The sequence below is a fragment of the Hypanus sabinus genome, unplaced genomic scaffold, assembly GCF_030144855.1.
Source record: "Hypanus sabinus isolate sHypSab1 unplaced genomic scaffold, sHypSab1.hap1 scaffold_710, whole genome shotgun sequence".
NCBI lineage: Eukaryota > Metazoa > Chordata > Chondrichthyes > Myliobatiformes > Dasyatidae > Hypanus > Hypanus sabinus.
Window position 1 is genome coordinate 1,107 of NW_026781562.1, and position 22,395 is coordinate 23,501.

At 47.1% G+C, this 22,395-nt stretch overlaps 1 protein-coding gene across 1 annotated transcript; it reads right to left on the reverse strand.

The window, feature by feature from the left end:
• Positions 1 to 288: 288 nt before the first annotated feature.
• Positions 289 to 7,999, reverse strand: LOC132389933 (natural killer cells antigen CD94-like). The gene is made up of 6 exons (XM_059962502.1): positions 7,914 to 7,999; positions 6,628 to 6,741; positions 5,717 to 5,815; positions 2,063 to 2,205; positions 1,511 to 1,575; positions 289 to 478 (listed from the first exon to the last, which is right to left on the reverse strand). The coding sequence occupies exons 2-6, from the start codon at positions 6,734 to 6,736 to the stop codon at positions 289 to 291; spliced, it is 606 nt and encodes a 201-aa protein (XP_059818485.1). The 5' UTR covers positions 6,737 to 6,741; positions 7,914 to 7,999.
• Between the last annotated feature and the right edge of the window lie 14,396 nt (positions 8,000 to 22,395).

The following is a 22,395-nucleotide window of genomic DNA, read 5'->3' on the forward strand; positions in this document are numbered from 1 at the left end:
GTGCGGTAAATGTGGGAGAGAAGGTGAACTGGTGGGTAGAGAGCGCAGAGAGTGGGCGGAGTAAGTGCGTGGAATCAGCGGGCGGAGAGGGATGCAGAGAGATCAAGGGCGAATGGGAAGGGCGGGGAGGGGTGGGGAAATGTCGAGAAATAAGGGGATTGATGGGTACATGTTTGCGTTGTCTGAAGAATTAAGTAGGAGGGGGTGTAGTGAGTGGTGTGGTAATTCGGGAGGATGGATAGAGGGAGAGTGGAAAAGAGGTAAAAAGAAAGGGGGTAGTCACGTCATTCATGTTGCCCCCACGGGCTGTTGACAGAGTCCCTGGATGTTTTCAGGAATAGCCGGGTACAAAGGTGCCGACTTCTCGCAGACGAAACTGCGAATACGTTTGCAAGGGTATTTGTCTCCTTCCGGTCTGCAATGAGTGCAGACGGTAGTTCGATTGGTCACGAGATACAGGAGACCGGAGGCCGCTTCCCTGTGAAAGAGGGTTAAAACGTTTTAACACAGACACCACAGCGCAGCAGTAAACCCGAGACCCTCGCAGAACTAAGCTCATCAATCAGCTCTCTCCTCACAGCCCTGAGACCGTTCCCAGCCGCATCACACTGACCCACTCCGTCCCCACAGTCCTGTGTCAGTCTCCAAACTAATCCCACAGCACCTCGCACCCCTCACAACCTCCAGTCCATCGCCAGATTAATCTCACTGACCCACCTTCTCTTCAGTCCTGTTTCAGTCCTCATACAAATCCAACAGAAGAACTCTCCCCCCCTCCAAATCAGTTTCATTCACCAAAGAAACACACTGTACTACCCTCTCCCCAAAGACTTGTGGGAGACTAGAAATTAATTCCATTGGCCCACTCTATTCCTCTGTCTGTGTCCAAATTAACCCCTTTGCCACTCCACCTCCCCTCAGCTTCCTGTCAGTGTCCAAACTTTCGCACTGCCACGCGATCAACCCACAGCAACTGGGCCGCCGTCACAGACCTTTGTCAGTCCGCAAACTAGACCCACGGACCCAATATTTGACCACCGCCCTGTGTCTCTGTCCAAACTAATCCTTCTGTCTCACCATCTCCATTCAGAGTTCTGTCTGTCACTAATCTAATCCCGCTGCCCAGCTCTTCTCTCACAGTCAAATGTCAGTCCCCAAAATCATCGCATTGCCTCTCCCTCTCCCCACAGATTCGTGTCAGACTTCAAACTAATTCCACTGTGTCGCGCCTTCCAAACCGACCAGCTCGGTCTCAAAATTACCCCAGGGTACTGGTGCTGTTCCCTACCTACAGCCTGCTGAATTCCCGCACAATATTCTAGTCCCCTGCTTCGCCATTCCCCGACAGACAAGTGTCGGTTACAAAAGTATTCCCATTGTACCATCCTCTCCCGACAAACAGTCTGCAAACCCCTCCCTCTTCCCACAAACCAACTGCAGTCCGTAAACAAGTCCCATTTTCTCCTGTCAGGACTATGTCATTCCATAGGTAATACCACACAGATCTCACCCGTCTTCGCATTTTCCAATCCAGTATGCACGTTTTCGGTCGACAAGAAGGTGGGATATAGCGTTCTGTGAAGATACATTTATTTCATTATTGCCGAGAATCGGAAACCATTGATGGGGTCACTCTCAGTTTATTACAACAGGAGTGACGGTGGGACGGTGCGGAGGGAGCATTTTGTGTCTGACCCCGGGATTGTGTGATGTGACTGTGTGGAGGGAGATTCAGTCAGCGTCTAACCCCGGGAGTGTGCCATGGACGGTGCGGAGGGAGATTCTCTCCGTGTCGGACCCCGGCAGTGTGAGGCGTGACGGTGTGGAGGGAGGTTCACTCTGTGTCTGACCCCGGGAGTGTGTGATGGGTGGTGTGGAGGGAGATTCACACTGTGCCTGACCCGGGACTGTGTGATGGGCTGTGTGGAGCAAACCTCACTCTGTGTCTGTCCCGGAGAATATTTGTCGGGTGTGTGTGCTTTGTGCCTCACTCTGTGTTAGACCCCTTCGGTGTATAATGTGTCCCGTCCTACTGTGGGACCTTCATGAGTTTGGGACCTACCACTTCATCCACTGAATTGATTTCGAAAAGACTTGAATTCCGGTCTGAGCATTCCTGCATCGATTTGTCGATAGATGCTTTAAATGTGGATACGTAATAACACCTGTCTTTGTTAAAGATCCAGTCCTTCATACAGGATTGCTCTGTAAACAGGAATAAGTGACAGTGAATCTTAATCCGTACCTACACATCGCAGACCCCTGAGGATTGGGCGAGACTGAGGCTCCGTTTGAATCTCCCTCCAAACAGTCCCCTCACCCTTTCCCCGGATCAGACACAGAGTGAATCTGCCTTCCTACCGTCCCATCACACACTCCCGGGGTCAGACACAGAGTGAATCTCCCTCCACACCGTCCCATCACACACTCCCGGGGTCAGACACAGAGTGAATCTCCCTCCACACCGTCCCATCATACACTCCCGGGGTCAGACACAGAGTGAATCTCCCATCACACACTCCTAGAATCAGACACAGAGTGAATCTCCCATCACACACTCCCGGGTTCAGACAGAGGGTGATGCTCTCTCCACACCACCCAGTCACACTCCCACGCAGTCCGTCGAATTGAATTGACTTTATTTCTTACATTGTTTAGGTATGTGGGCAGTAAAAATCTTTACGTTATGTCTCCGTCTAAATGTGCAATGTGCAATTTATAGTAATTTGTAATAAACTGTGTATACAGCAAGGAAATCAATAGAGCGCAGAAACACAACTGCATCAGCGTGGCTGAGTAAGTTGATGTCCTGATGGAAGGAGCTTTCCCGAAGCCTCCTGGTCCTGGCTATTATTCTGCGGTAACGTTTCCTCTTGCCGGATATATTGCAGGAGGTCCAGGATCCAGCTGCACAAGGCATGGTGAAGGACGAGTTCTCAGAGCTTCTTCGAGCCTGGACGGAGTTATGGCGTCGAAATCTCAACTGTACTCCATGAAAAGCATTTGCAGTGTCCTTCTTCTCCAGATCTGTAAGAGCACTGTGTAGAGCAGTAGCTAGTGTGACAACTGTCAACCGGATGTGTCGGAAGGCAAATTATCGGAAACACAGCCTAAAAGGTGACTTAAGGTTCAGGTCGCTTCCGGTGCTCTCCAGGAAGGATTAGTGTTGGCGATATCTAACCAAGCGTCAGGAAGAGTTGGGTCGTCTCGGAGAGAGGCAGAGCTATTGGCAGCCCCACTGCGCTTGGCTTTGAAGAGTGTGATATGGTGCAGACCTTGACGTCATTTGCATGTGTTGCTGGTGGGGTGTTGTGTCTGGATCTTGTCCCTGTATTGAGATCCCCCTGATCACCGGCAATGTGAACAGTCTGTCGCGGGATAAGTGCTGCTCGCACGGAACCCTCGTTCGGCGGATGCCGGTCTGGGTAGATTCTGACCGATTTCTGGGGCACATCCTTACTGCACTTCCGGATGAAACTCGTCACCCCCTTCCGTAAACTTGGAGACATCCACAGCATGAAGGATATTCCGGTCGGCGTCACCAAAGCGGTCCTGTTCAAGGGAGACCGATCGAATCGGACCATCAGCTGACGATTTTAAGCATGGCCGCCATTTGTTTCAGCTTCTACCTGGAACGCGGCAGAAACAAGACGGAGGAGTGGTCCGACTTTCCAAACGGCCGGTGGAGGAGTGTTTTATATGATAGCGGAAGACAAGTGGTCGTGCCTTCCATCTCCCCGAGTGCTCCCCTGGATGAGTTGAGGAAATTTCGGCGAGACTTCAGAAAACGACGTTCTGTTAAAGTCTGCGGCGACGATGAAGGCGGCCTCTGGGTACACGGTCTCCAGGGTGTTGACGATCTCGCACAGTTCCCTGAGAGACAGGTCAGTAACAGGCTGCTGCGGAGTACACACAGCTGTGATGATCACAGCCGTGAACTCCAGAAACACACAGCACAGGGTCAGGCACAGAGTGAAGGTGTTCCACTGTCCCACGCAGACTCCAGACTCCCTCCGCTCAATCTCATCAAAAGCTAGGGTCAGATCATAGAGTGAAGCGCCCTCCACACCGTCCCGTCACACACTCCCGGGGTCAGACACAGAGTGAACCTCCCTCCACACCGTCCGGTCAAACACTCCCGGAGTCAGACACAGAGTGAATTTCCCTCCACACCGTCCCATCACACACTCCCGGGGTCAGACACAGAGTGAATCTCCCTCCACACCGTCCCGTCACACGCTTCCGGGGTCAGACACAGAGTGAATCTCCCTCCGCACCGTCCCATCACACACAGCTCTGGTCAGACACAGAGTGAATCTCCCTCCACACATTCCCATCACATACTCCCGGGGTCAGGCAAAGAGTGAATCTCCCTGCACACCGTCCAATCACACACTCCCGGGGACAGAAACAGAGTGAATCTCCCTCCACACCGTCCCGTCACACACTCCCGGGGTCAGACACAGAGTGAATCTTCCAACACACCGTCCCATCGCACACTCCCTGGGTCAGAGACAGAGAGACCCTCCCTCCACAACGTCCCAGCACACACTGCTGTGGTCAGATAGAGAGTGAAGCTCCCTCCACGCCGTCCCATCACACACTAGCGGGGTCTGACACAGAGAGTGAATCTCCCTCCATACCGTCCCATCACACAGTACCGGGGTCAGACACAGAGTAAATCTCCCTCCACAGCGTCCCATCACGCACTCCCGGGGTCAACACAGAGTGAATCTCCCTTCACACCGTCCCATCACAAACTCCCGGGGTCAGACACAGAGTGAAGCTCCATCCACACCGTACCAACACACACTCCCCGGGTCAGACACAGAGTGAAGCTCCCTCCACACCGTACCAACACACACTCCCTTGGTCAGACACAGAGTGAATCTCCCTCCACACCGTCCCATCACAAACTACCAGGGTCAGAAATAGAGTGAATCTCCCTCCACACCGTCCCATCACACACTCCCGGGGTCAGACACAGAGTGCATCTCGCTCCACACAGTCCCATCACACACTCCCAGGGTCAGAGACAGAGTGACTCTCCCACCACAACGTCCCAGCACACACTCCCCGGGTCAGACAGAGAGTGAAGCTCCCTCCACACCGTACCAACACACACTCCCCGGGTCAGACACAGAGTGAATCTCCCTCCACACCGTCCCATCACACACTACCAGGGTCAGAAACAGAGTGAATCTCCCTACACACCGTCCCAACACACACTACCAGGGTCAGAAATAGAGTGAATCTCCCTCCACACCGTCCCATCACACACTCCCGGGGTCAGAAACAGAGTGCATCTCGCTCCACACAGTCCCATCACACACTCCTGTCGTCAGACACGGAGTGAAGCTTCCTCCACACCGTCCCATCACACACTCCCAGGGTCAGAGACAGAGTGACTCTCCCACCACACCGTCCCATCACACACTCCCGGGGTCAGACGCAGAGTTAATATCCCTCCACACCGTCCCAGCACACACTCCCAGAGTCGGCATTTGAGTTGTCCGAAACGTTCATACACTCCGAATGTCAACGGAGCGGTGAAGCTTCCTCGACAATCTCCTACCAGACACTCACGGAGTCAGATACGGGGTGAAGCTCCTTGCACTCCGTCCCATCACACAACCCTGACGTCAGAATATTAAGGTCTTCCCCAGAATCCCATTTCTCTCTCTGTCTGATGAGATGAGGGATGATATAGACTCACCTCTGATACTGGTAAAGAAGTGGCAAACTTCCGGATAGGTGCTCCAAAGCAGAGTGTTGTTTGAGTCCGAGCAGATCTGAGACTGACGAATCTGTGATACTGAGAGAGACGGTGAAGGATATTTAGCGTTGACAGGGACGTGTGAGTGGGCGTCTCTTTCCAGTGCTCTTATCCGCGTATAGATGTCACGCTGAGTGGAGTGTCATTCTCAGGATTGTGGGACATGTTGGTGTCATGGTGAGGAGTGTCTGGTGTCATAGTCAAGGGAAACGGTGTCATCGTGACGTGCGAGTATGCGTCAGTGACGTGGTGATTGTTAATTCCGTGTCACAGTGAGGGACATATCATTGTTGCCTAAGGTTCGTGTCGGTGTCACAGTGATAAGTGTTTCTGTCACCCGATGAGATGTGTACCGGGTCAAGCTGAGATTAATTTCAGTGTTACGGTGAGGATATGTCGGTATCTCAGTGAGTGGAGAGTCTGTGTCCTGGTGAGGGGTGTGGTGTAACACGGGCGGCTGTGCTGGTCTCACCGTGAGAGATGTGTCAGTGTTACGGTGAAGCTTGTGTCTGTGTCACGACGAAGAACGTGCTGTGATCACAGTTGGTGTGTCTGTTAGTGAAGTACGTGTCCGTGCCACGGTGAGGGGCACGTCGGTGTTACAGTGAATCGTTATTACAGTAACGACGGTGTCTGTCGCTATCAGTTTGAAGGATGTGTCGGTATCATGTTGAGGGATGTATTGGTGGGGCTACTGTTGGGGTCGCGGTGAGAGTCCCCTCACTACCACAGTGAGGGGTATGTGGTTTCACCATCAAGTGTGTTTCGGTGTGATTTTGGGAATTTGTCGCTATTACAGTGGCCCTCTTTATTCTCTGCGGTTTGGTCTTTCCGTCCGGTGTGAAACTCACCATGAATCCTCCAGCAGATACCCGTGATGATGAGGGCCGCTGTTAAAACGTAGATTAGCCATATGCTTGAGTCTGATCGGTCTCCCCTTGCGGTTCGTTCATTTCCCATGTCGTCTGTGGAAAAGACGTTCCAAGACTTTGTTACTCCATCGTCATATTCCCTGATCTACCCCACCCCTGCTCTTCCCATCCTCTGAGTTCAAATCACTCTCTTTCCCTCTTTCTGAGAAGTGAACATAAATCATAGATCAGAACTATTGCAAAGAAAATGAACACTTTTCCTGCCTACCAAAATCCATCTCCCACCATTCTCTGTAAATTGACGTGCCTGAGAAACCTCTGCTAAAGCGCCTCTATCGATCTCCCTCCAGCAACAGCGCTGGCAGCACATTCCAGTCACCCAGGCACTCTGTGTAAACAGAAATCCGCCCCACCCAGTGTAGGATTCACAGTCAATACCTAGAAAGCTAAAATCGCCAAAGTTCACGACCTTATGTTTCCTGTAAGAGCCTGCGAACTTTCCACAGGTGTGTTCATCTGAATCCTCACGACTGTTAGTTGATCGACAATGTAGCCCCATGAACGAGTTCATGCCGATCTTGTTTCTCACTTCAGCTCTTAAACTCTCACCTAGACGAGGGATATTTTCCCTGATTTTTAAAGCCGCCCCTCATTCTTGAATTTATTCCGCATCAGCACGACTAAAACAGCAGAAAACTGTTTGAGCTTTCTGATCTTCGCCTCCTGCAAACAAGTCTCACTGGTGACGACATTAACACCGGTCCTGAGCTCATCTGCCTTCCGTCCAGTACTTCCTGCTTTGAGACGTGCGCAGCTGAGGTCATGAGTCCCAGCTGGTTCAAAAATTTTCTTCCTGACTCTATGTGAGGTCGCATCAGCATCTGTCCCAACAAGCACTCCACTCTCTGCTATGTAACGCCACCACTCCCCCTTTTTAATGGCGCTTCCCGCTGGGATAGTAGTTCCACTCCACTTCAGATGGACACTGAGAAATCTGCTCATGGCGGAGGAAGAAGCAGATTCATCACGTGGGGGCGCTATTGCGCGGCCTCCAGGCGGCAGTCGGTGCTTCCCCCTTGCACCGCTACCCTCCCCCCCAGTATTCTCTCGGCAGAAGACAAGGTCTATTGTTGTTGACTGAAGATGTCTTGCGGCCGTCAAATTACGCAGTGACTCGAGATGTGTTGTCGTCTGTTTATTGCCAATGAACTATCTGCCTACTTTTGTCTAGACCAGAACCACCTCCCTCGTTCTACCGATATTACCGTTGTCTATATGGACCACGAAGTCTGCCTGCTCACTCTCACTCTTGACAATGTTGAGCACGAGATATCCGACACTGGTAATAGAGGATTCTATAGTAGGGGTAAACAGAAAAGATGTTCTGTGGACTAGAGATGGTATGTTAAATCTCGGGTGCAATCTCTCTCCTTCCCTGCTGATACAAAGAACCATATTCAGTGCCAGAGACTGACCGTTGAGACTTTCCTCTGCTTCTCATTTGCACCCCTCTCCCTCACCCAGAAGTGCAGAAAGTGGTCTACCGGTTATTCAGCAGATTGGCCACAAGTGGACTCTGCACAGCCTCTGGCTGTTTAACTCCATTCCCCTTCCTGAATGTTGCCCATTTTCCTGTGAAACTCTCAGTGGGTCTAACTTTCCACCAATATGTCCACCTTATCATTTCCTTCAGCTTCCCCAATGATTCCGAGTTCAACCTGTTCAGGTTCCAGTTCTTTAATGGCGAGTGTTAGAAGCTGGATGCACTTCTCACAGGAGACACGGGAGGTCTCCTTGCAGTCCCACGTCCAGCAAGGGGAGCACGCAGCTCTCCTGTCAGGAATGCCTACCGCTTTAATTGCACAATCATAAAGAAAGAAACAACATATAAACTGAAATAAACTATAAGAGTACAGAGGAGATTACTGGAATGTTACCTGGGTTTCAGCACCCAAGTTACAGAGAAAGGTTGAATAAATAGGTCGTTATACTTTTGAACGCAGAAGGTTGAGGGGGATTTGATAGCAGTATTGAAAATTATGAGGGGGATAGATAGCGTTGACATGGATAGGCTTTTTCCAATGAGTGCAGTGGAGATTCAACCAGGAGGACATGAGTTGAGAGTTCGGTTGCAAAAGTTTAGGGGTAACACGGGGGTGAATTTCTTTTCTCAGAGAGTGGTAACAATGCGGAACGAGCTTCCAGTAGAAGTGGTACAGGCAGGTTCGATATTGCCATTTATATAAAAAAAAACTCGATAGGTATATGTACAGGGAAGGAATAGAGGTTTATGGGCTGAGAGCAGATCGGTGGGATAAGATGAAAGTAAGCGTTCGGCACGGACTAGAAGGGAAAAATGGCCTGTTTCCGTGCTATAAGTGTTATATTGTTATTTGAAATATTTCCGAGATAGCTGCCCGAAGGATTGCTAGAAAGGCAAATCAAAATCACGTTTGACTTCAAAAGACCTTCAGGACGATTTAGCCGACTTTGGAGTGGTGGTGAACTGTTCTACTGTGCAGCGACACCTGAACAAATATGACTTTCATGGAAGAGACATCAGAGAAAGGTTGAACAAGATTGAAACATATAAGATTATTAAGGGATTGGACACGCTGGAGGCAGGAAGCATGTTCCTGCCGATGGGTGAGTCCAGAACTAGATGCCACAGTTTAAGAATAAAGGGTAGTCCTTTTAGAGCAGAGATGCTAAAAAACTTTTTCACTCAGAGTGTGGTGGATATATGGAATGCTCTGTCCCAGAAGGCAGTGGAGGCCAAGTCTCTGGATGCATTCAAGAGAGAGTTAGATAGAGCACTTATAGATAGCGGGGTCAAGGGATATGGGGAGACGGCAGGAACGGGGTACTAATTGTGCATGATCAACCATGATGGTGGTGCTGGCTAGAAGGACCGAATGGCCTACACCTGCACCTACTGTCTATTGTCTATTAAGTTAATTATTTTATTATTTAAACCATAGAAGGTTTGGGGGGTACTATCGAGGTATTTACAATTATGAACGGGATAGAAAGAGTTGACATGGATAGGCTTTTTTTCCACTGACAGCATTGGAGATTCAAACAAGAGGACATGAGATGAGAGTTACGGAGCAAAAGTTTCGGGGTAACACGAGGGGGGACTTCTTTACTCAGAGAGTGGTCGCTGTGTGGGACGAACTTCCAGTAGAAATGTTAGAGGCAGGTTCGATTTTGTCATTTAAAAAAATGGTTAAGTATATAGACAGGAAAGTATTCCAGGGTTATAGGGTGAATGAAGATCGGTGGGACTAGGTGAGAATACGTGTACGTCACGGTCTAGAAGGGATGAGATTACCTATTCCCGTGCTGAAATTGTTATATGGTTATATGGTTTGATGCTTTTTGTAATGAGTGATTTTAACTTCCCTAATATTGACTGGCATCTCCTGACTGCAAGGAGGATAGATGGGGCTGAAATTGTATGGTGTGTTCAACAAGGATTCCTACACCGAATGTGGACCGGACGTTGAGAGGAGAAGCAATACTAGATCTGGTTCTGGGTAATGAACCTCGTCAGGTGGCAGACCTCCCGGTGGGGGAGCATCTTGTTGAGAGTGACCACAACACCCTTAGCTTCGGCATAACTATGGAAACAAGTTAAAAACAGAAAAAAATGTGTAAGTGTCTAACGGGGAAAGGGCTAACTATAATTGGATCAGACAAAAGACACCGAGAGTAAATTGGAAACAGATGTATAGGGGTGAAATGTTAGATATAAGAAGCAGGAAGTAGGAGGGGCTCATGGAAAACAGGGTAACCAGAAGTTTTAGAAAGGACTTATGAGAGCTCGAAGGGGCTATGAGAAGGTATTGACATGGAGGATTAAGGGGAGCCCTAAGGCTTTCTGTGCTTATGTGAAGAACAGAAGGATGACAAGAATGAAAGCAGGGCCGCTAAAAGATAAAGAAGGCAACATGTGCCTGAAGGCGTAGGAGCTTGGCGGGGTCCTAAATGATTACTTTGCTTCAGTATTCACAAGTGAAAAGGACCTTGACCAGGCCTGTGTGCTGGACGATGTGAAGATTAAGTAAGAACTGTTGTGTCTTCTGAAAAACATCAGGATTGATAAGTCCCCAGGGCCGGACGTGATATACCCCAGGGTGCTGTGGTAAGTGAGAGGAGAGATCGTTGGCGCAGTAACTATCAGCATTTGAATCCTCTTTAGCTGTAGCGAAGGTCCCGGAGGGTTGGAGAATGGCAAAAGTAGTTCCCTTGTTTAAATAAATAACCGAATCCTCGGAACCATAGACCGGTGTGTCGGTGGTCTGCAAACTATAGGAAAATATTCCTAAGGATAGGACCTACGAGAATTTGGAGAAATACAGTCCACTCAAGGATAGTCAACATGACTTTATGAAGGGAAGGTCTTGCTTCACGAGCGAAATTGAGTTATTTGAAGAGGTAACAAATGAAATTGATCATGGTAGTGCGGTAGATGTGGACTACATGGATTGTAGCAAGGGCCCCAGGAGAGACTCATCCGGAAAGTCATTATGCATGGGATCAGTAGAACCTTTGCTGTTTGGATTAAAAAAAAAGGCTTAAAGGAATCAAGCAGAGGGTAGAAGTGGAAGGAAAGTATTCTGCCTGGAGTTCGGTGACTAGTGGAGTGCCGCGCGTATCTGTCCTGGAACCCCTGCTATATGTGATATTTACTAATGAACTGGATGCAGAGGCAAAAGGATGGGTGAGTATGTTTGCGGAGGACAAGAAGATTGGAGGAGTTGTGGATGGAGCTGTATTTAGTCTGAAGTTACAAGAAAATATAGACAGGATGCACATTTGGGCAGTAAAGAGGTAGATGGAGTTCAATCAGGATAAATGTGAGGTGAGGCATTTGGGAAGGACAAACCAGCAGACTGAGTACAGGATTAATGGTCAAAAATTAGGAGAGTGGATGAACAGAAGGACCTTGGGTAGAACTCCATGCATCCCTCAAGGTCGCTGCACAGTTAGATAGGACAGTTACGAAGGCCTATGTGATGCTGGAGTTTATTAATAGGAGGATTGATGTCGAGAGCAGAGAGGTCATGTTGCAACTCTACAAATCTCTGGTGAGGCAACACTTAGAGTAGATTGTTCAGTTCAGTTTCTCTCATTATAGGAAGGATGTGAAAGCTATGGAGAGGGTGCAGAGGAGATTTACCAGGATGTTGCCTGGTTTGGAAAACAATTCTTAAGAGGCAAAGTTAGCTGAGCTAGGATTTTTTTCTCTGAAGCGTAGAAGTATCAGAGGGGACTTGATAGAGGTGCACAAGATTATGAGAAGCATAGCCAATGCCTGTTTCCCGGGGAACGGATAGCAAGAACCAGAGTGCATGTGCACAAACTAAACGGAGGGAAGATAAGAGAAGATATCGGGGTAAATTGTTTTTACACAGAGGGTTATGTGTGCCTTGAATGATGGAATGACTTGCCAGGGATGGTGGTGGAGGCGAAAAAATTAGGGGTATTTTAGAGTCTCTTGGACAGCCATATGGATTAAACAAATTAGAGGGTTACGGGGTATTGAGGGTTCCGTGCTCTTTTAAATTATACAAACCCCATTTCCAGAAAAGTTGGGAGATTGTCCAAATGCGATAAAAACAATAATGTGTTATATGTTAATTCACGTAAACCTTTATTTAACTGACAAAAGTACCTAGAAAAGATTTTCAACATCTTAACTGACCAACTTAAATGTATTTTGTAAAGATACACAAATTTAGAATTTGATGGCTGCAACACACTCAACAAAATTTGGGACAGAGTTCAAATAAGATTGGAAAGTGCACAGAATATTCAAGTAACACCGGTTTGGAAGACTCCACATTAAGCAGGCTAATTGGTAGCAGGTGAGGTATCATAACTGGGTATAAAAGTAGCGTCAATCAAAGGCTCAGTCTTTGCAAACAAGGATGGGTCGTGGCTCACCTCTCTGCCAAAATTCGTCAAAGAATTGTTAGTCAGTTCAAAAGGAACATTTCCCAAAGCAGGATTGCAGAGAATTTAGGTCTTTCAACATCTACAGTACATAATATTGTGAAAGGTTTCAGAGAATTCAGAGACATCTCAGTGCGTAAAGGGCACGGTCGGAAACCACTGTTGAATGCGCGTGATCTTCGAGCCCTCAGGCGGCACTGGCTGAAACTGTCATGCTGCTGTGACAATTATAGCCACTTGGGCTCGGTAGTACTTCGGAAAACCATTGTCACTTAACACAGTACGTCGCTGCATCCAGAAATGCAACTTGAAACTGCATTACAACATCTACAGTACATAATATTGTGAAAGGTTTCAGAGAATTCAGAGACATCTCAGTGCGTAAAGGGCACCGTCAGAAACCACTGTTGAAATCACGTGATCTTCGAGCCCTCAGGCGGCATTGTCTAAGAAACCGTCATGCTACTGTGACAATTATAGCCACCTGGGCTCGGGAGTACATCGGAAAACCATTGTCACTTAACACAGTCCGACGCTGAATCCAGAAATGCAACTTGAAACTGCATTACGCAAGGAGGAAGCCATACATCAACTCTATGCAGAAACGCCGGCGAGTTCTCTGGGCCCGAGCTCATCTGAGATGGACTGAAAGACCGTGGTATCAGGTGCTGCAGTCAGGTGAGTCGACATTTCAGTTGGTTTTCGGAAAAAAAACGAGCGTCGAGTTCTCCGTACCAAAGATGGAAACGACCATCCTGATAGTTAACAGCGAAAGGTGCAAAAAACAGCATCTGTGATGGTATGGGGGTGCATCAGTGCCCACGGCATGGGTAAGTTGCATGTATGTGAAGGTACCATTGACTCTGAGGCGTATATTAGGATTTTAGAGAGACATATGTTGCCATCACGGCGACGTCTCTTCCGGGGACGTCCATGCTTATTTCGGCAGGACAATGCCAGACTACATTCTGCACGGGCTACAACAGCATGGCTTTGTAGGCACAGAATGCGTGTGCTCGACTGGCCTGCTGCCAGTCCAGATCTATCTTCTATTAAAAACGTATGGCGTATCAGAGGAGAATCAGACAACGGAGACAACGGACTGTTGAGCAGCTGAAATCTTATATCATGCAAGATTGGACAACATTTCCAATTGCAAATCTACTGCAATTACTAACCTCAGTTCCAAAACGATTAAAAAGTTATTAAAAGGAAAGATGATGTAACACAATTGTAAACATGCCTCTGTAACAACTTTTGTTGAGTGTGTTGCAGCCATCAAATTCTAAATTTGTGTAAATTTACAAAATACAATTAAGTTGGTCAGTAAAGCTATTGAAAACCTTTCCCTTGTACTTTTGTCAGTTAAATAAAGTTTCACGTGAATTAACATATCACAGATTTTTGTTTTTACTGCATTTTGGAAACTATCCCACCTTTTCTGGAAATAGGGTTTATACATAGGTCGGCACAAAATCGAGGGCTGAAGGGCCTGTACTGTTCTGTAGTATTATCGTGCCTATTGTCTAGTATCCCAGTGCACACCACCGGGGTCAGTCACAGTGCTAAGCCCCTCCCACTCTCTGCCCCACCCACCTCTCAAAGTAGACTGTGAATCCGCCCCTCTGAACTGCCTGTTGTTGTCGGTTCTCGGCCATCTTGTCGAGTCTCCGAGCTCAGGAAAGGGATTGAACCGTCGATAGAGGAAACCCGGAGCGGCAGACCGTCATCCACAAATACCTGATAATAGGCCGATGAAGAGAGGGACAGGGAGCAGGGGAAGAAATCGGGGAGGAGAGAAATTGAGGGTGTGCGAGAAGGCGGTCTAGTGAGATGAGAGTGACGGGAGGGACAGAAACAAAAGTGGAGTAAAGATTTGAAGAGTGATTGAGGAAGAGGGTAGATAATGGAGAGAGAGGGAGGGAAGGAATTGAAGGAGGGGTGTAGAGGGAGATGGTAGGGGTGAGAAACGAGAGAACGTCGGAAAGATTTGTGTCATCCATCGAAAGCCTCTACTGTGCTGGGGATTTGTAACACCACCCCCACCCCATACCTGCCGCGCCACCCAGCACGCACCCCACCCCCATTTGGGTACTGGCTTTCTGTCCTACTGCTCCTGCTCATCGCCAGGGTTTCAGACATCAGCCGATCTGTCTGCGATACTCACCCCCAACACACACCGAGGCGAGTGATGCGTCTCCCTCCGAGTGAGGGTAAACAACTACCCTCGGAACTCGTACCCCCCGCCACCTTCCCTCCGCTCCTCTTCTTCCGACTCCCTCAATCCCACCCTCACACCTCACCCGTTTCTTTTCTCCCTCCCACCATTCCCCAACACCTCCCTACCTCCTGCCATTCCGGAAGACTTTGTGCGAGTGTCTGTGTCTGAAAGCCTTTGTATTGTATCCGGAAGAGGAAGGAAGGAGAGGCGAGCAGTGGGCAGGGACAGAGTGGTGAGATTGCACACACGGCAGGAACAGCATGACAGGACGTTTCACACAGAACTGCGGAGAGGCTCAGAACCGAAGGATCAATGGCGTTTGGAAAAGGGAGTAAAACCTGTTGTCAACTCTCCCCCATTCTCCTCATAAATCCCGGTGAACAGAGAGAGGGAGATCTGTAGAGGAGGGGCTTGGGTTGGGGTCGGGGATGTGGAAGACTATTGGTGATGGAGCGGTCCACGCAAACAGAGAATTGTGTCGGGGAGGTTGGAAATAAGGGAAAAGGGTGCAGTGCAGCAGAGAGTTGACTGAGTTGGGAGGAGTTGAGGGGAGGAAGGACGTGACAGAGATTGGGAGTATTGTGAGGTAGGAAGGGGTCGTCGGTGACGGGAAGTCGGTGTAGGGGATTGTGCGGTGGATGTATACGGCAGAGGAGTCAGGTGATCATGGAACGGTCAGTGGTGAGCGGGAGCGGTGGGGTGACTAGACACCCCATCTTCTGTGATCTCTGTTTCGAGCAAAACCTCAGTACATTAGTCAGACGTCAGCCAACGATGATGAACCTATTATGGATCTACAGACCTGTGCCCAACAACAGACATGATTTAAATGGAGAGAAAATTAAAAGATCTGTGCTACAAAGGGACTTGGAAGACCTCATGCAGGATTCATTTAAGGTTAACATTCAGGTCGAGTCGGTGGCGAAGAAGGCAAATGTGCTGTTGAGATTCATTTCGGTTTGTCTGTAATATCGAAGTAGGTGTGTAATGATCAGAATTATAAGACACTGGTGAGGCCTCATTCGGAGCGTTGTGGGCAGTTTCTGGAACCTTATCGAGGAACGGAAGAGCTCACATTGGAGAAGGGTCGGAGGCGGTTCTCCAGAATGATTCCGGGATTGAATGGCTTGTCATATGGAGAACATTTTATGGCTCTGGGCCTGTACGCACGAGAATTTAGAGGAATAAGACCAGAATATAGGACGTCCCTATATTCTTAGACTGTATCCTCTAGTCTTTGACTCTACCAGCACAGGCCAAATCCGCTCCACATCAATTCTAGCAAGACCTTTCACCATTCGAGAGGTTTTAATGAGGTTACCCCTCATCCTTCTGAATTCCATTGAATATCGGCGCAGAGCCATAATAAACTTTTTATAACAAGCCTTTTATTTCCGGAATAATTTTCCTGAACCTCCTTTAACCATTCTCCAGTTTCCACACAACCTTTGTATGATACTCGACTCAAAACCGGTCACTGTAATCCACATGAGGCCTCACCAGTGTTTTATGATATCAGAAGTTTAAATCGCCGCGTTTATATTCCTTAGGAATAATTGCTCACATGGTTTTGGACTTCCTGATCACAGACTCAACATGGAAATTAACCTTCAGGGCATCCTGCACAAGATCTCCCAAGTCCCTATCAGAGTCAGCCTCCGTTTGTGTTCTCCATTTTCTCAACAATTACAAAATTGCCTACTCTTTCATTTCTTCTACCAGCATGCGTGGCCTTTTAATTAACGACATTGTATTCATCTGCATTTCTTTGACAATTCCCTTTATTTGTTCAAGTCTTTCTGTAGACTCTCTACTTCCTCAAAGCTCCCTGTCGCTCCACCTATCTTCATATAATTTACAATCAATTCTATTATCCCAATGATTGACACAGAATGTGAAAAGTATCGGTCCCAACACAGACCCCAGTGGAACAAGATGAGTCACCGGCACTCAATCAGATTAAAAGTCTCCCTTTATTCCCACTCTTTGCCTCTTGCCAAATAGACATTGTTTTATCCATGTCAGAATGTTTCCTGCAAACCCATGAACTCGCAGCTAATTAATAAGCCTCCTGTGTCGCACCTTGTCAAAGGCCTTCTGACAATCCAAATAGCACGTCATTAACCGATTCTCTTTTGTCGATCTGCATATTATTTCATTAAAACGTACAGCAGATTTATCAGGCAGCATTTTCCCTGAAAAAAACTTAGGCCTATTTTATACCGGGTCTCCAGGTACACTGCGACCTCATCCTTAACAATGGCCTCAAATAAATTCTCAACCGCTGAGCTCAGACTAACTGACCCTGAGTTTCTTTAACAATAGACTGTAACACCTTCCCAACAGCTGTGCTCAGACTAACTGACCTAGAGTTTCCTTAACAATTGTCTCTAATACTTTCCCAAACGCTGAGCTCAGACAAACTTAGAGTTTCCTTAACAATGGTCTCTAATACCTTCCCAACCGAGGTATCCCAAGCAGTGCCTGGAAATGAATGCTCATGCATTTTGCCGGAAAGAAATAAGAGTAGTTTATTTTATTTATTTTTTTTTTAAATCAACTATCTGCGGCGCAATGGGATTTGGAGTCCTGGTGAATTATTCCCTCAAATTTAATTTACAGGTGTCGTCAGTGGTGAGGAAGACAAATACAATGTTCGCATTCATTTCCAGACGATCTGCCTATAAGGGTAAAGATTTATTTTTTAGGCTTTGCAAGGCACTGAAGAGGTCTCATTTGTAGTATTATGAGCAGTGTTGGTTCCCTTGGATAAAAAATGGAATCGCTGACATTGGAGATCACGCGACCAGAAGACATATAAAAGGAATTAGACCATTCAGCACATCGAAACTGCTTTGCAATTCCCATCATAGCTGATCCCGCATAACACTCAACTCCATATCCCTGCTTTGCGTAAGGAAACTGTCAAACTGTCCACATAAATATAATGACGGGCTTGGCTTCCACCATGGTTTGTGGCAGAACATGCCGCATACTCGCTTCTGACCAGCTACAAGCACTGCTCATTGCTTCTGTTCTAACAGATCACCTCGCATTTCTGAGTGTGTGCCCTCCAGTTCTGGATATCCCCAACAGAGGAAACATCCTCTCCGCATCCACCCAATATAGTATTTTCAACGTTCGGTAGTTTCAACGAGATAATCCCGCATTATTCTGAGTTCCAGTGCACCGAGCGTTGCTCATATGTTAACCCCTTAATTTCCAGAATTTTCCCCGTAATCTTCGTCAGGACTCTCTACAATGACAGCACATCCTTTCTCAGATATGGAACCCAAATCTGTTACAAATACTCCAAGTGAGGCCTTGTTGTTGCTTACAAAGCCTCCCCATTATCTCCCTTATATATATATATATATATATATATATATATATATATATATAAAATCGTTTCCCCTCGAAATAAATACCAACATTGCATTTGCCTTCTTCACCCAGACTCAACCAATCCCTCTGCACCTATGGTATTTGAAACTTCTCCACATTTAAATAATTCAACTAATGTTCCTTTTATCAAAAGGCACAGCATTCCTCTCCACCTATCTTCGTCTTTTTCACAAACTTTGCGTCAAAACCAGTCAAATCATTATACAAATAATTATCAAACAATATGAAAGTAGTAGGCTGATTACTGACAACTGCGGATCACCACCAGTCACCGTAAGCCAACCATGAAAGGCCCCTGTTATGCCCTCTTCCAGCCTTCTGCCTGCCAGACATTCCTCTATCCATGGCAGTATCCGGCCCGTAACGACATAGGATTTTGTCTTGTTAAGGAGCCTCTTGTGTGGCACCTCAACAAATTCGTTCTGAAAAAATCCAAATAAATGGCATCCCTTGCCTCTCCTTTGTCCACTCTGCTTGTTACTTCCTCTAGGAACTCTAATAGATTTGTCCGGCATGATTCCCCTCAGCAGAAACCATGCTGACTTTAACTTACTTAATCATTCCTCTCCAAGAACCCCGAAAGTTCATCTTTAATAATAGATTCCAACACTTTCTCAACAACCGAGGTTAGGCTGACTGGCCAATCTTTTCAGTTTTTTAGCCTTCCTTCCTTATCAAAGACTGGAGGGATTTCTGCAATCTTCCAGCACTCCGGGAATTAGGGAATTTTGAAGATTGTGACCAATGCATCCGTTTTCCTTTGGCAACTTCTCTCAGGACTTTGAGATGTGGGTTGTCTGTTCCAGGCGACTTAACCATGTAAGACGTTTGAATTTTACTTGCCTCGTACATTGCCCATTGTAATCGCAATGTCACTCACGCCTGCTCTCTGACCCTGACTGGTCTCTGGCACACTGCTAGTTTCCTCCACTGTGAAGACATATGCAATGTACAAATTAAGCCCATCTGCCATTTTTGTCACCCATTATTACCACACCAGCGTTATTTGCCAGTGGCTCAAAATCAACTCTCACCTTCCTATTAACCTTTGCATCACTGAAAAATAAACTCATAGTATCCTGAGTAATATTATTGTATAATTTGCCATCATATTCACACTTTTCCTTCCAATTTATAGCCTTTTCCGTTGCCTTTGTTGGATTTTAAAAGCTTTCAAATCATCCATCTTCCCACTCACATTTGCCACCTTATATGTTCTTTTCAGGGCTTAATTGCAGTCCTCAACTTTATTCGTCAGCCACGGTTGCCTACCGTTGCCATTTGAGAATAACTTATTCTGTGGGACATCTCTAAACTGCTCATTATGAACAATTACCAGAAATTTCAACCATCTCTTCTCTGCAGGCATCCCAGCCATTATCCCCATCCGTTTGTGATACTGATACATGTTACTTATGCTTCTCCCTCAGAAAATTGAGAACTAATTTAATCACACCTCTTCAGTAAACAGACTTCTGGCTTTGGTCCACATCACTTACGAATGCTGAGGACTCGGTGTGAGATAACCCGGACCCTGACACGCGGGAAACAAGACACCATCCAGGAGCCGCATTCTGGCACAGTGACCCTCCTGTCTGTTCCACTAACTAACGAATCCTCGATCACCACAGCTTGTCCTTTCTTCCCCACCCCTTCCGAGTCAAGAGGCAGACTAACTGCCAAACAGCCAACCACTATGACTTCGCTCTCTCAGCTCGTCCGCCACCACGACCTCTCCAGTAACTGTTCTGCCGCTCTGGCTCCAATCCCTCTGAAACTGGTTGGCACCCATGAGTGTGAACTGTATAAACTTTCTGGTTATCCCCTGACTAGCACGTGACTTGGGTTTCAACACTACCGTGAAGGTCCTGCCCTTTAATCTAACTCCCTGTAGCCCCTCGTCTCTCGTCCCACCCATGCCATGGGAGGTCAAATGCAACACGATCTGACATGCCCCTCACTGGGCGTTGGACCATATGGACGCAATACCTACGTCAGGAAGTGGTTTAATAACAACAGCTCAGAGTTCAGCGCCAACATTTCCTCAGGTCTTATCAACGGGCTCCAGATCCGGGACTGTGCATCTCCCTCTGCAACAGCATGTTTGACTTCCTCATGGGGAACCACAGTCAGTGTAGCTCGGTCAAAACGTTTCCGATCAACAAACATAGTGTAAGTCACAGAGAAGCAACATAGGAGTTTTTATAACCAAACAAAAACAGAGGGGGAGATTTAATAACCAAATAACCATACAACTATTTACAGCACGGAAACAGGCAATCGCGGCCCTTCTAGTCCGTGCCGAACGCTGACTCTCAACTAGTCCCACCTACCTGCACTCAGCCCATAGCCCCATCCCATTCCTGTCCATATACCCATCCATTTGTTTAATGACTAAATCTAAACTGCCTCCACCACTTCTAATGGAAGCTCGTTCCACACAGCTACCACTCTCTGAGTAAAGAAGTTGCCCCTCTCGTTACCCCTAAACGTTTGCCCCCATCTCTCATCTCATGTCCTCTTGTTTGAATCTCCCCTACTCTCAATAGAAAAAGCCTATCCACGTCAACTCTATCGATACCACTCATAACGCTAAATACCTCGATCAAGTCCCCTCCTTCTACGCTCCAAAGAATAAAGACCTAACTTGTGCAACAGTTCTCTGTAACTTAGATGCTGAAACCGAGATAAAATTCTAGTTACCAGAACTGTACACAATACTACAAATTTGGCCTCATCAAAGGCTTGTACAATTTTAACATTACATCCAAACTCCTATACTCAATACTCTGATATATAAAGGCCAACACACCAAAAGATTTCTTACCACCTTCTCCACATGCGATTCCACCTTCAGGGAACTGTGCACCATAATTCCTAGATAACTCTGTTCTACTGCATTCGCCCATGCCCTACCATTTACCATGTATGACTTATTTTGATTAGTCCTACCAAAAAGTAGCACCTCACACTTATGAACATGAAACTCCATTTGCCATCTTGCAGCTCACTCTTCTAACTAGCCTAAATCTCTCTGCAAGCTTTGAAAACCGACTTCATTATATACAACGCCACCTATCTTAATATCATCTGCATATTTACTAATCCAATTTACCATCCCATCATCCAGATCATTAATTTATATGACAGACAACATTTGACCAAGAATAGATCCCTGAGGCACACCACTAGACACCGGCCTCCAACCTGACAAACAGTTATCCACCATTACACTCTGGCATCTCCCATCTAGCCATTATTGAATCCAATTGCTACTTCTACATTAATACCTAACGATTGAACCTTCCTAAATTAGCTTCCGTGTGGAACCGTGTCAGAGGCCTTAATGAAGTCAATATAGACATCATCCACTACTTAACACTCGTCAACTTTCCTTGTAAGCTCTTCAAAAATTCAATAGGTTGTGTCAAACATGACGTTCCGCGCACAAATCCATTTTGACTGTTCCTAATCAGACTCGGATAATTATATATGCCATCTCTAAGGATACCTTCCACTAATTTACCCATCACTGACGTCAGAATTACAGGCCGATCATTGCTAGGTTGACTCTGAGAACACTTGTTAAACAAGGGAACCGGATGAGCAATTCGCCAATCCGACGACACCATCCCCGTTTCTAATGACATTTGAAATATTCCTGTCAGAGCCCCTGCAGAGTCACCGGCAGTAAACCTAAATAAGTCTCCGTTCATTCCCGCTCTTTGCCTCCTGCCACGGAAACACCACTTAATACATTATAATCCGCACATTAATGCCTTCAGTCCTGTATTCATCCGTTTCGATGGTGTCCACAATTTACCAGGAATCTCAGACGATTACCTGCAATGTCTGCCGTTCAACAGCCTCTCCTTAGTACAAATTACCTCGGTTTGTAAAACCAGTTACCTCATCGTCAGCACTGTTTTCAGCCAACGCCGATCCTTCTGCATTGAAATGTGTGCAGCCCAGGATAATATTTGCACCGATCTCAACCATCTGATTACCACCTCTAGTGAGTTCTTATCACCATCCGTCTCCACAACCTCACCGCTAACTGATCTGGCACTCTGGTCTCATCCATCTGGAACTAGTTGACCCCCATGTGTATAAACTGTATAATCTCACAGGCTCTGGCCCGGAGAGCACGGTGCTCGGGT

Excerpts from the sequence above, each read along its gene's own strand:
- LOC132389933 (XM_059962502.1), bottom strand. The coding sequence starts at position 6,736 with ATGGGAAATGAACGAACCGCAAGGGGAGACCGATCAGACTCAAGCATA. Across the intron at positions 5,816-6,627 it reads TATCTGCTGGAGGATTCATG|TATCACAGATTCGTCAGTCT; the intron begins GTGAGTTTCACA and ends CGTCTCTCTCAG. Across the intron at positions 479-1,510 it reads ATTGGAAAATGCGAAGACGG|GGAAGCGGCCTCCGGTCTCC; the intron begins GTGAGATCTGTG and ends CCTCTTTCACAG.